Below are 14,284 nucleotides of genomic sequence, written 5' to 3'. Positions count from 1 at the left end.
ATGAATAAAATATAAGATTACATTAAAAAAAAATTAAGAATAAGATAATGAAATTACAATACAGCATCAGTAATCTAAATAAACTATACCCTCCCAATAATTATTATACAACATTAATAACCCAACTCAAATTAGTCCAACCCCCCTTCCCCCCAAAATAAAGTGAAGAATTAATAGTTAGTAATATATGTAAGAAAAAAACCCACTTACAAAAAAAATAACAGATTAAAATACTAACAAGAAAAGTAATTAATACTAAGATATCACACAAAAACATATTTAAATCAAACTTAAATGCATATATTTAACAGAGTCAAGATAAAACATAACAAATAAAAATACTAACAAAAAGAAAAGTTATCAATACTAAGATATCAAAAAAAATACTAATAAAAAAAATTATCCAATCTAAAATATCACATTTAAGAAACATATTTAACTCAAACTTAATATAAAAAATTAGTAAAATTAGTAATATTATGTATCAAAAATTCTTAAACAATAATCAATTCTTAAAAAAGAATTGTAGCATGAAAAAAAGATGAAAAAAACTTTCTCTATAACTTTCTCTAAAACTTCACCAAATATCAACTAACTTCACATCTATCATCATATTAGTCACATAAACCACCATCTTAAAACAAAATTCAAACCTCATTAAGCATTTTACAATTCAATTTTAGTACTCTTCCACCATTTTTCCCTTTTACTCTTGAAAACTTATCCAATAAAAGCTCCAATACCACATTTAAATATCCCCAATCATTATATTAAAATTCACATATCCAAATAATAAAAACACATCTACAACAAAAACTATATCTTCAACAAATGGAGCATAAACCACAAACAAAATTCAAGCCTCATTAAGAATTGTACAATTCAATTTATAACTTTCACCATTATTCCCTTCGTTCTATAACTAAAATAATATACACGAGAATTACCACTCCTTTCACCTTGAAGTTAAAGAAAGAATAAAAAGCTTATCCATCCCATTCACATTTAAATTTCAAATATTCCTTATCTACTAAATAAACTTTACAAAAAAAACCACATCAACTTTTAATTTTTTAAACAAATACTTTCTAATGCTTAATAAAGTTATTAAAACTGTAAATATTAAAAAAAAACAAATTTAAATTTAAACATTACTTAAAAGAACACAAAAAAAAGGAGAAAAAAGGAATAGAGAGAAAAAAAAACACCCCCTCCCCTTATCCCCTCCTAGAACTACAAAAAAAAGAAAAAAAAATATTTTAAAAAATTTTAAAAATAGAAAAAAACATTCACTCCTCAATCCCAAAAATTAATAAGAAAAAAAAACAGGCAGGAGGCAACTGCTACCTCTTCCAGGTCAACCGCTCATTGCGGTAAGTCCCACAAAATATTGGGTGTGAGATAACTCACACGTAGCTGATGACTTCTGGAAAAAACTCCAACTTTACTCAAGTAGCCCAATGCCATTCAGAACAAAGTAGCCAAATTGATTGACATCCCATCAACTGCTAAAAGATGCTCACCTTTCACATCCTGGTGTGGTGTACACCATTTCTAAAATCCCCTCAGTTTCTCTCCATGATCGCATTGACAACAAGCCAAATGGCCATTTCTATGGACAAAGGCAGCAGATCCATGGATACACCATCACCATGCTGTTTCCCTTCCAAATCTGAAGCCAAATTATCCTAGAAATACATCACTGTTCCTTGAGACCAGGAGTGGCCAAACTATGGCCCCCAGGCTAACTGCAGCCCATTACCCATTTGTAAGTGGCCCAGGGTGAATTTTAAAAATAAAATTGAATGTGGCCTGTTAGTACATCACCACTAACAATAAATTGCTCTGAATGTACATTGAACTTCCTAGTTTCAACAGTAGAATACTGGATCGACCATTGCAATGGCACTCATTGATGTAAAAATTTACCTTAGTTTATTTATTTTTACCTCAGTAAACATGATGGAAATGAAAAGATGGAAAATAGCAAGGGAGGGCCGAAAATTTCAGACATGGTTGGAAATGAATCCTTTTCCAAAGAAGCCAAGAGAAAGTGTGTTTGTTTAATTTGTAAGTAATCTGTTAACTTTAAAAACCTTTGTTTAATAGCCTATCTACATAGCTTATCACATTTAATCATGACACTTGAGTCATGAACTGTATTCACTGAGCATTGTGGAGGAATGTTGGAGATGGCCTTGTCACTTTCTTGATCTTTGTTTCCTGCTCTTATTTTGCATCCAGCTTTTTATTTTACACTGCTTTTTGAATGAGAATTTTTTAAGAGTTTTATTATATTCATTTAAATTTAATACCAGCAGATACAGAAATGCTTACTTAATATGTGAACATATCAATAACCTACAGTAGTCAGCAGTTAAACTGTTCAGTAATGTTGTACAGTTATTTTGATAGAAAATGAATTTTCAATGGCACAATTTTTTTCTGGTCTCAGAACATGGTTTCTTGCAACACAGCTGTTGGGCATAATATTGTTTGGCCGTTGACACCTCAGATTACCCTGTATGTGGCCCACGACAAAAAAGGTTTGCCTACCCCTGGTTTAGACTATTGTGTTGTTTGACAGAGGTTGAGGATGTCATGTTGAAAATGTGAAAGATTGGATGAGATCACAAAAAGCTGTATGAAACAGAAGAATTTATTCATCCATCGTAATGACAGCAGATAATAAGGAGAAGCAGAAGATCATCACATGGGGGCACTAATACCTCTGAGCAGAAAGCCATGCAGAAGATAAAGGCACAACCCAGTACATCACAGGCAAAATTCTCCCCATCATTGAATAAATCTATATGGAATACTACTGTCTGAGAGCAGCAGGAATCATCAAGCATCCATCCAATATATTCTCTGCTTTCGTTGTTGCCATCAGGAATTAGGTATATATGCCACAAGACTTGGACCACCAGATTCATTAAAAGGTTCCTATCTCTCTACCATCTGCATCCTAATCAACAAACTCAAACAGAAACTAATTTAAGGATTCTTACTTTGTGCTTTATTTATTACTGAATATTAATTTTTCTGCATTTGCATAGTCAGTTTGTTTACATTTTCTTTTCTATGTTTTCTGTCTCTCTTTTGTCTTGTATACGTATTTCTTCTGAAGGACAGCTTACAGTTAGTGATAAGTGGAAATTCTGCTTGGCCCGCAGTAAAAAGAATTTCAGTGTCGTATGTGATTTCGTGTATGTGTTCTAACAATAAATCTGAATTTTGATCTTTGAACTAATGCTCTCACAATATTTTCCAGGAATTTTTCTTCCCACCAATTTTCTCTAAGTATTCTCCACCCAGCATCTCATATTCACAACATACTTAAGATCATTGAGATTGTCATCGTTTGTTGAACTATGCAGGAGGATGTTAAAAATGTTTTAAGGATTCAATAAACCATTTACTGGTACTTAGGTACACTATAAAATTCTAGTTTGACATGTTTAACAAAAATCAGATGACAATTATTTTAGCAGGACTTGAAAAATAATGTACCTGAAGGTATGAACTGGATGAGTAAAAGGATAGCTCCTCCAAGAAGAAGTGTGCCTGACAGGGTGACCCTGCGTGGTAACCTCCGAAGAAAAAGCCAGGATGCTATGTAGGCAGGAACTTCAATGGCAGCAGAGAAGAAACAGTTCAAATATTTGTCGCCATGAAGATTGGGAGTGTTCAACGACAGCCCATAATATCCAATTGTTATAATCACCCTGTGACAAACGATAAAACTTATTTAAAAAAAATGTTCCAAAACTTCCCTTCAAACCGTTTTATTCCATTTTGACATTACATGCACCTTCCCCCAACAGAAGACAGACACGAATCTGGTTCACATGTCATTGCCACATATTTGAAAGTATACACAAGTTTTCAAGACAGCCAGAAAACCTTCCAGAAATGACCATATTTCATTGAGAAACAGCAACATTTCCATCGGAATTTACTGTAAAATCAAATTCTCTGCATTATAATTGTGCACAATCTCTGCACCACTTTTATCCTTCCCCTGCCTCAATGATCCACACAGCCGATGAGAGACTCAGTCAAAGTATGTGGCAGGAAATACATCATTCATTTACAGCAAGTATAATGATTTAGATTGAATTTTTCTCATTAGGGCTCAACCAGTGCTGCTCTGAAGGGTTCAACCACTCAATCCGAATGCCAGCAGTCATTCAAACTCTGTTAAAGTGGAAAATAAAATCCTACAACTGCAGAGGTATTTGCCCGCAATGGCTGCACTTGTGCTCGGCAACAGCCATGAGGAGTTGCAGGCTCCAGGAGCACAGGGAACCAGAAATAGGAAGAACAGCTTCCATTGAGAGGAGAGGACCCAGCTGTTTGGTGATCATTGCAACAGACCAACAAGAGGCTCAGTGGTTGAGAGCAGGAAAGCCTCCTGAAAGACCTCAGGCTCTGAAGGGTTCCTGGTTATGTCAGAGGTTTGGATCTGTAGCATGTATTGGCAATGAATTGAACAAGAATTTGTGTTGAGGCTGTGGGACCCCTGGAGGTGAATCCATGGACACTGAGTGACTCTGATGGGACTCTCGTGCTTCTTTTTTTCTTGTACTGTTAGGAGCGCCAGGCTAGATGAATGGTGATTCTTTGTCTGCTTATGGCAGACAGGAAGCAATTTTGTATAAGATTACATAGCAGCACAGTTGGTGTAGCGGTTAGCTCATTGCCTTTAGAGCACCAATGATTGGGTCCAGGGTTCAAATACTGCATCACCTGTAAGGTGTTTGTACATTTTCCCTGGGTCTGCATGGGAGCTCCAGTTTCTTCCCACCCTTCAAAATGTACCAGGGGTTGTAGGTTAATTAAATGTAAATTGGACAGCACTGACTCACGAGCCGAAATGGCCCATTGTCTAAATTTAAATATTCTGTACAATATAGGAATCGTGATCAAAGCGATGCATCATTAAACAATTTAATTTGTAAGAATTATTGACATTTATTTAAATAGTGATGGGATTGGAAATGGATTAAACAGGCGTAAATAATTCTGGTTCTGTGCTCAACTCCAAAAACTCAAGGTAGCTAAAAGTTGGAGGCAGATATGATGCATTTTGTGATAAAGAGGGGTCACAAACTAACAATAATTTTGTGTTGACAGGCACAGAGAAATCTAGAAGATTCACAAATCTTTGAAGATTAAACAAGTAGCATGATAGAGCAGTTAATAAAGCTTATGAGAGCATAAATAGAAGCACAAAAGTAGAATTTTCCCCTGCTTAGTTTCTCCAGCACTTTTGCCTATTAAATTACAATCACACCATCTGCAGATTTTCTTGTTTAACTTCAGATAAAAGTCTTGTGCTTTTTACTGTTATCCTTATGAGAATCAATATTCATTGAAATGGTGTCACTTTTGATCAAGGAAACAGCATCATGTAGCCAAGCCATAATCAAAATTGCTGTTGTACCATGCCAAAGTGACATCGGTAAATTTCTGAAGGTATTGATTCATGTTGATTGGCAAAGGAACTAACAGGAAGATGAAGGTGAGCGATTTAATGCAATGCGTGATTATGATTTGCAGAGATATGGGTAAAAATGACATAAAGGGCCATTGTAGATGTCACGGAACAAGTAGCCTCCTACTGCACTATGAGTCTATTAAATACCGTATTTGACGGCATCTAAGACCCAATTTCAGCAGGGAATATTAAGAATATTTTAGTGTACATATTTTTGTGTATTTATGGGTAAGAAGATCCATGTTTTAGTATATTATGGGTAGGCCTGGCCTTGGTGACTGGCATGTTTTACTTGGCATTGTTTAATTGAGGGAAAATGTTAGGACGAACAGGTAAGTGTATGTTCTATGTCCGCGATAATGGCAACAGCAGCAACAGTGGTGCTTGGAGGGGTTAGGATTTGGGTTATGGTCAGTGGCAGTACTTGGGATTGGGGGGAGGGGGTTAGGGTTTGGACCATTAGCGCTTGGGGGGGTCTGGAGCTCTGCGGGCCCTGGGGGAATCCCTTCATCCCTGATACGGGGCCAGGTGGCAAAACAATGCCACCTTCGCTTATAAGATCCAGGGCGGATTTTTGGGGGAAAAAAGGGGTTCCTATATGCCATCAAATACGTTACTCACCACAACAGCATACTGATAATTGTGACGACTCGGATGTTGTTAGTTTTTACCAAATGAATAATTGAATGAGACTGTGTACTTTTAGCCTTCATATCTTCAAGCTCGAATGATAAAAAGAAATACAGTAGATTACTAGAAGTTATTATTATGATCTTTCACTGTAAGTTCAAATTGACATCAATGATCATGAAAACTTTGTAACATAGAACTGTACAGGTAGAGTCCCTTTGGCCACATGTCCATGCTAAACATAATGTCAAGTTTATTGTCATCTGATTGCATAGGTAGAATTCGACAAAATAGCGTTCTCTGGTCCTCGGAGCAAAACCTACAGACACACAATGAGACATATTCTGTAATACACATAAAGACACAATAGACATGCAGGACTAGTATTCATATATACAAATAAATAAAAGGTAAATCACAGAAGTCTGCAGACACTGTGGTTGAAGTGAAAAACAAAATGCTGGAGAAACTCAGCACATTAAACAGTGTACTTTATATAGCAAAAATAAAGATACATATCCAATGTTTCGGGCTTGATCCCTTCATCCATATTGTTACATACGAGTCTCGAATAGTTAGTATGAGTTGTTCCTTTGGTCATTCAGCATTTGCACTGCCTGTGGAAAGAAGATGTTCCTCAGCCTGGTGGTGCTGGCTCTGATATTCCTCTATCTCTTTCCCACACAGAACAGCTGAAAGCAAAATTATTGAGGACCCCTCAATGACAGAGTGAATGGAAACAGCTGTAACATCATCAGTGGAATGGTTGCTTCTATAGGAGAATTGAAGGGGTCCTCAACGATTTTGTGTACTCTCTTCAGAAAATGATTCCAGTCAATCTCATTGATGGGGTGGGGTAGGGGGAAGGGGGGTTGGAGGGAGAACCCAGTGATCCTCTCTGCCATTTTTATGATCCTGTGGATTGACCTATCTATTTCTCTGCATCAACTGTACTACACTGTGATGCAGCCAGTCTGGATGTTCTCGATAAAACTCCTGTAGAAGGATGACATGATGGTGACTTTGCCCACTCCAGTCTTCTTAGGAAGTGCAGACACTGTCGTACCTTCCTGACAAATGAGACTACTTTCTCTCAGAACATGATTGTATATTGGAATGTGCCGCCTGAAGGGCTGATGGAGGAGGAGACTCTTGTGATATTTATGATGTATGTACAAATGCAATTGAATTGGCAAGGAAGGCAATTAGCCAAATGTTGGAAATTGGATTAATGTCTCTTGTATTCTGAGTTCATGAAGGCAAATGACTTCAGATGCTGGAATATGGAGCAAGAAGAATCTTCTGGAGGAATACAGAGGGTCATGCAGCATAGTAAAGATACAGGGATTGTCAATGTTTCTGGGTGAGATACAACATAATGTATTAAATGTTATATTTACCTCTGCTGCCACCTTTGGAACACTTGGTGCTTTACATATTGCTCCCTTATCTAAATTACAGGCATTAATTGTTAAAACCAGGACCCTTCTATTTTTCACAAATAATAGTTTGCTCCTAGTGTCAATTTAGCTACTATAATGGGCATTGTGGAAATACATTGCAGGTATATTTTAGAGATTGGAGAGCAAACCTTATGCAGTAAAGAACATATCGTATGTGAACCTGTGTTTAGACATTTGTTGTTCCAATTGATTAGTATAGAGTGATTCTTTCTGGAAATATATTTGTGTGTTTGTTTCTGAGTGAAAGATGAATGAATTAAACTACACAGAGTAACACATATGAACTACAACAATGGAAACATACCCAAGCAAAAAAGGAGATAAGGAAAGAGCATCACAAAAATGATCTATATATGAATGTTGAATGACCACACACTGAGCAGAAATATTGTTCTCAGTACCTCAAGATCACTGAAGATGACATCTGGGGCCATGATACCATTTTTCTTGGCAATATATCGGAATATTTCTTCAGCCTCTTTTGATCTTCCATTTAACATCAACCAGCGTGGAGATTCAGGAATAAACCTGAAATTAAAAGTGTTATTTTAGGAATTGGATATGAAGCTGACAAATGTTACAAATAGGAGTAATACATAAATATTCTTTGCTGACATATGATGAAATAAATTTTATTTAAATTTTGGAGTGGATTCAGAAATGCCAAGGGCAGGAGATGATGTGAAAGATTACCAAATTTGACAGCATATAACATCCATCTTTTATCCCCAAAAAACTGGCTCAAAAATATCGCCCAGGTCTTATAAGCAAAGTTGAAATTGCACAGGTCTCAAGCTACTTGTCCTACTTCAAGAAAGCTGCAGAGTTGGCCTGTGCTTTCACTGATGAGAAGGTAGACTACAGTGGCCCCCTCCAGTAAGACCATTGTTGCACACTTCCCGCAGTGATAAGGCTGACAATGCAAGACCATCCAGAGCCGCCGCTGCTGCTCACTTCCCCCAGTGAGAAGGCTGACTATGGCAGCCCCCGTCAGCAGCACAAGGTGCAGGAGGAACCTGTTCGCCAACTTACCTGTAAATACACTAAAAGAATTCCCTAGTATTTGTGTTGAAATAGGGAGTGGGTGCATATGGCTGTGGGTGTTAATATATGGCGTCAAATACGGTATTTAATATCGTGACTATTAAATAGATTTTTAATAGGTTTATTACAAAAACCATGGTCATCTGTGCCACTGGAAAATATCTACCAATTTCAATCAGTACCTTACTCTTATTAGGCATATTGCACAGGGGAATCCTATGTGAAATAGCAAATTCACCGATAGAAGAAATTGCTCCACTGATGATGCTTTCGCCTTGTCCTTTTACTCCATCCTGGCCCATCTGGAGAATTAACCCTTATATGTCACGCTGCTGTTCATCAACTTCAGTTCATCATTTAATACAATCATTCCCCAGAGGCTAGTGAAGAAGGAGTCCTTGCTGCGACTCCACACCCCTCTTTGTTACTTAACTCTGGACTTTCGAAGGGAAAGACCACAGTCTGCCTGGGTCAGTAGCAGAAAGTCGTGCACTGTCACACTAAGCATTGGTGCACCTCAAGGCTGTGCACTCATTCTGCTCCTGTTCACACTACTGGCCAATGACTACGCTGCCAGTTCCAGCTCTAACAGTGTCATCAAGTTAGCAATGACATAACAGTTGTTCACCTCATCACCCACAGAGAAGAGCAAGAAAATCATGTGAAATGGTGCAACAGAATAAACATGGGTCTCAATGAGAAGACAAAAGAGATGATCGTGGAATTGTTTTGTTGGGCTGTACTTGTGCTTCAGGTGATAACTTGACTTGAAATAGGACATGTGTTTATGCCAATGGTGTGTACCTGGGAGAGCGGAGTGCAGAGACACAGCACTGTTTCCAAGATTTGAACTGTCCGGTCCTAATGCTGGTTCCTCCATTCAGTCTTAAAATGGCCTGTTAAAGGAGCCTATGGTGTTTTGAAACTGCTATCCTGAAACCAAGAGACTGTGCCCAAGATGGTGATGTCTGTACTGACAGCTGCCACAAGGGGGTTGCAGACTCCGAGGAGCAGTAGGCCAGCACAGGGAACCAGATACAGGAAGAAAATTCCCTGTTGAGAATGAAAAGTAGAGGAGATGACCCTACAGGATGGTAATCATAGCAGTGAACCAGCAAGGGATCCAATGGCTAAGGGAGCCACACATGCTGCAAGTGACTCATGGTCAGGGACCTCCTCACACTGTGGGCTGCTGGAGACTGCCTCATAGAAACCAGGTCTCAAGCCAGAATTCGAGAAGGTGCTGAGAGCAAAAAGTGCACTTGAAGGACTCTGACGCTGAAGGCTACCTGATCACGTTAGAGGTTTTTACTGGAGCTTGGCTTGCTGATGGATTGAACAGGTGTCAGTGTAGCTGCAGAGGATGCATAAGTACCAGATGGGCACTCGTGACTCTGAAGAAACTTTCCATTGATTCTATTTCTCTCATATCGTAAGGAGCGCTTGGCGACACCAATAATGACTCTGTCTGCTTGATGTCCGTCTTTTGTGTACATGTTCTGTAATAAAGGAATCTTAAATAACCTGTAAAGGGTGAAATTTGGATAATGGTTTTCATACCCTTTACAAAATGAATTGCTTCTTTTTTCCATTGTCAAATATAAAAATAATCATCTGGATTTTCCTCACAAGCACATTTTTTCAGCTGTGATTCTTTTCAGAAAACATACTCGTCAACATGAGGAGTAGAATTTCTGAATATTAGAACACATTCTTATGGAAATGAACATCTCAGCTCCTTCCATGTCGATGTTGAATGGTTAACTTCAACATTTCAAAGTTCCTTCTAAAAAAATAGCAGTGTGATCAGACTTCTGAACAAACCTCACATCAAGAAAATAATGTTGCACTTTATTTGTTCTGTCTGGAACTCTGTGTCTGCACAGTTTTATTTTCTGTGCTACTGCATGTAAAATAACATTCTCAACTGGGCATTAATTTACAATTCCCAAATCTAAAATGATAAATAAGCGGAAGCAATCACAGCTGTTTAGAATGTACACAAATGTTACAAACAAATCTTATTATTAATGATCAATTTCCAAGTGAGTAATTTATTGACAGTCGAATTTCGAAATATCGTGTTTTGAAGACCCAGTGATATCAGTTTAATTTTTTTTTCTAAGGAATATATTGAAGAACTAACTGTACAACTAAGGCATGATTTACACTCAAAGGAATAAATCTGTCTCAATGCCATATTGCCATGCCCTCCCACATTCCCTGATGACTTTTATATCCAGACATTTGTTTCCTTATTAAACATATTCAGCAATATGGTCTTTACAGCCCTCGGTGGTAATTAATTCCACAAGTTCCTCATGCTCTGAATGAAGATATTTCCCTTGATCCAAGTCCTAAATATGTTGCCCTGTAACCTGAGAACATCAGCTAGAAAAACAATTAGAACAATGCTTCATTAAAATGGAAATGTGAAAAAGTTAACTTTATGTGATAGTACAGATTCTATCACCAATGTGTATATGTACAGATGGTAGTGTAGGATGACTGTGATTGGCTGAGAGTGTAGCCACACCTACTGGTAGGTCTTAAAGGATTGCTCCTAGCCAGACCAGGTCATTCTGGACTGGTTCACCAACATGTGATATGCTCCAGTCTTTTAGTTAATAAAAGCCTTTGTTTGGATCAACAAGTCTTTGGTTATTTCGACACACGCTACACTCTAAAACTGTGAGTCCTAAAAGTGAACACAAAAATGATTAAGTTGTGAGGAGTGAGCTGTCAATAATAGTTGTGGCCACTAGTTGTACAAGTGACATTAGTTTTTTTTTAAATGAGTTCCTACAAATATATTGGTGGTTAGGACATAAATTGAAAGGAAAAACCCAAAAATATAAACTGAGGATTATTCCCATTGTCACTTTCCATCAAAAGTTGAAAGATATTGATCAGAGTTAGGGAAGAGTGATTCAGATTTCAGGGATAATGGAACTGGAGGAGATGGGACCAGCACTGGAGGCCAGTGACTAGTGGAGTTCCTCAGGGATCAATCCTGGGTCCACTATTGTTTGTTATATATATATTAATTATTTGGAAGAAGGGGTGGTGAATTGGATAAGTAAGTTTGCAGATGATACAAAGATTGGTGGTATTGTGGACAGTGAGGAAGATTACTATAGCTTAAAAAGAGATATAGGAAAGCTAGAGGAGTGGGTTGAGAAATGGCTGATGGAATTTAATACAGATAAGTGTGAAGTGTGGCATTTTGGAAAGGCAAATCTAAATAGGTCATATACATTGAATGGTAGACAATTGAGGAGTGCAGAGCAACAAAGGGATTTAGGAGTTATGGTAAATAGTACCCTCAAAGTTGATACTCAGGTAGATAGACTGGTGAAGAAGGCATTTGGAATGTTGGCCTTCATAAATCGGAGTATTGAATTCAAGAGTTGGGATGTTATGATGAAATTGTACAAAGGATTGGTGAGGCCAGATTTGGAATACTGTGTGCAGTTTTGGTCACCAAATTATAGGAGGATATAAACAAAATAGAGAAAGTGCAGAGAAGGTTCATGAGAATGTTGACAGGATGTCAGGGTTTGAGTTACAGAGAAAGTTTGAGCAGCCTGGGACTTGTTTCTCTGGAGTGTAGAAGATTGAGGGGGATTTGATGGAGGTGTTCAAGATTTTAAAAGGGACAGAGAGAGTCAACGTGGACAGTCTTTTTCAATTAAGAGTGGGGGATATTCAAAGCAGAGGCCATGGTTTGAGATTGAAGGGAGAAAATTATAAGGGGTACATGAGGGGAAATTTCTTCATGCATAGGGTGGTTGGGATGTTGAATAAGCTTTCGGTGGAGGTGGTTGAAGCAGGGACGTTATTTACATTTAAGGAAAGACTGGATAATTACATGGAGGAGAGAGGATTGGAGGGGTATGGACCAGGTGTTGGTCAGTGGGACTAGGAAGGTGGGGATTTGTTCCGGCATGGACTAGTAAGGCCAAACTGGCCTGTTCTGAGCTGCATATGGTTATATGGTTATACTAACTGGATGGGTTGTGCCTCAGCAGGGCTGGAATTATATTCTTTAATGCTTTCAGTCAAGTTTTAAACTAGAATGTCAGAGTGAAAGGAATGGATGCAAGGTAATAGAAGATTGAAAAAATGGAGAAGGACAGCACAGTTAGCATAGCAATTAACACAAACCAGGATTCAAATCTGGCACTGTCTGCAAGGAGTTTGCATATTCACCCTGGTGCTGTATGGATTTTCTTTGGGAACTCTGGTTTCCTCCCACCCTTTAAAACGAACTGGGGATGCAGATCATTTGGGTATAATTGACTGGCTTGTGGCCTGGAAGGGCCTTTTAATGTGCTGTATGTCTAAATTAAATGGAGATAAATGTAGGATAAATGAAGGATTCAAAAAAAGGAAGAAGGAAAAGTGTAAGAAAGAAAGATGTGTGAGGGGGAAAGAGAGTCAGAATGCAAAAAAAAATTCAGAGAGTAATAATTTTAAAAGGCCATTGTACTTGAACTTAGAACAGAGTGAATTATATTTGGAATCAAACAAATAGCAGACTGATCAGCACAAACAGTGCTTTGGTACTGATTTTGTATTGAAAGCACATCCATCCAGATATATCCTGGTAGCATGGAGAAAAGTGATTAGGGGGTGAGAGGAGACAGAGTGAGTGAGAGAGCAAAAGAGAGCATGTGAGAGACAAGAGAGAGAGAGAAATGAAATAAATGGGAAAGCCAAGGTGGATGCCAAATTCTAATTGTATTCTCTCAGGAGTGTGCCCACAGATTGGATAATGGAAAATGTATTCTAACTATTCATAAAAGAGAGAAAATATACATAAATTATCTAACATAAATTGCAAGAATCAATAAATCAAGGTAATGTATCCATTGTCTTGCTGTACAATTTACATTCTGGTGTTATGGAAAACCCAAGAGTTGCATTTTGTTATAGCAATATTTTCCATGACCTATTTTTACAGGACTTGACTCATTTTCAACTGTTTAGTTTCAATCTGGTGAAAGTAGGTTTTTGCCAGATGACTTCAGGCGGTGAAGGCACAAGGTTCTGCCCTTGGACAGCAAGGAATACCTCGTCCTAATAATTCACCAAGTCAGGGAACCAATACAAATTCACAGTCAAGAAAATGTTAATCTATCTCATATTATATTGTCAATGTAAATCCCAGTCCTTAAGCTCACCTAAGGGGGACTCTCATATTTTTTCCAATGCAGCAACAATTTGTGGCAGAAAACTTCAGAAGCACAAGCTCACATCCAAATTATACAGTGGTTATGGTAATAAATCCAACATACCACCACAAAGGGATGTATAGCAGGCTGGAGAAAGAGAGTGCCAAAAGCAACATCTGCCAACTTCTTATGAAGTATCCAAAGAAAGAGAGTAGCATGTAGCCAATAGCATAAGAGATGCACACTCCCAATGCACAGAACAGAATCCGAACAGATTTTCCTAGAAGTTCCATTCCTGGAAGAAACAAAAATCACAAACAATAGTAATTATGAAACATACAACAATTTGATTTTAAATCAAACCAAACCTTCCAATTGCAAAAAAAAAAAACCCTACAACTTTTTTTTTTATAAACGGGTAATTAATTTGAATGCTTATTGAATGGAAGTAACAACTAACCAAGAAA

The 14,284-nt window shown here is 37.7% G+C and overlaps 1 protein-coding gene across 1 annotated transcript in view; it reads right to left on the bottom strand.

The window, feature by feature from the left end:
• The window catches only part of LOC138743525 (organic cation/carnitine transporter 2-like), a 41,150-nt gene that overhangs the window by 4,621 nt on the left and 22,245 nt on the right, over nt 1–14,284 (bottom strand). The window contains exons 4-7 of the mRNA XM_069899018.1: nt 13,941–14,112; nt 7,998–8,124; nt 6,125–6,225; nt 3,514–3,728 (exon numbers count right to left, since the gene is read on the bottom strand). Of these exons, the coding sequence (XP_069755119.1) occupies nt 3,514–3,728; nt 6,125–6,225; nt 7,998–8,124; nt 13,941–14,112 (615 nt within the window). The remainder of the gene's footprint in view (nt 1–3,513; nt 3,729–6,124; nt 6,226–7,997; nt 8,125–13,940; nt 14,113–14,284) is intronic.

The sequence above is a fragment of the Narcine bancroftii genome, chromosome 9, assembly GCF_036971445.1.
Source record: "Narcine bancroftii isolate sNarBan1 chromosome 9, sNarBan1.hap1, whole genome shotgun sequence".
Classification (NCBI taxonomy): domain Eukaryota; kingdom Metazoa; phylum Chordata; class Chondrichthyes; order Torpediniformes; family Narcinidae; genus Narcine; species Narcine bancroftii.
The sequence above is the reverse complement of the archived record's forward strand: the minus strand, read 5'-3'. Positions and strand labels throughout refer to the sequence as shown.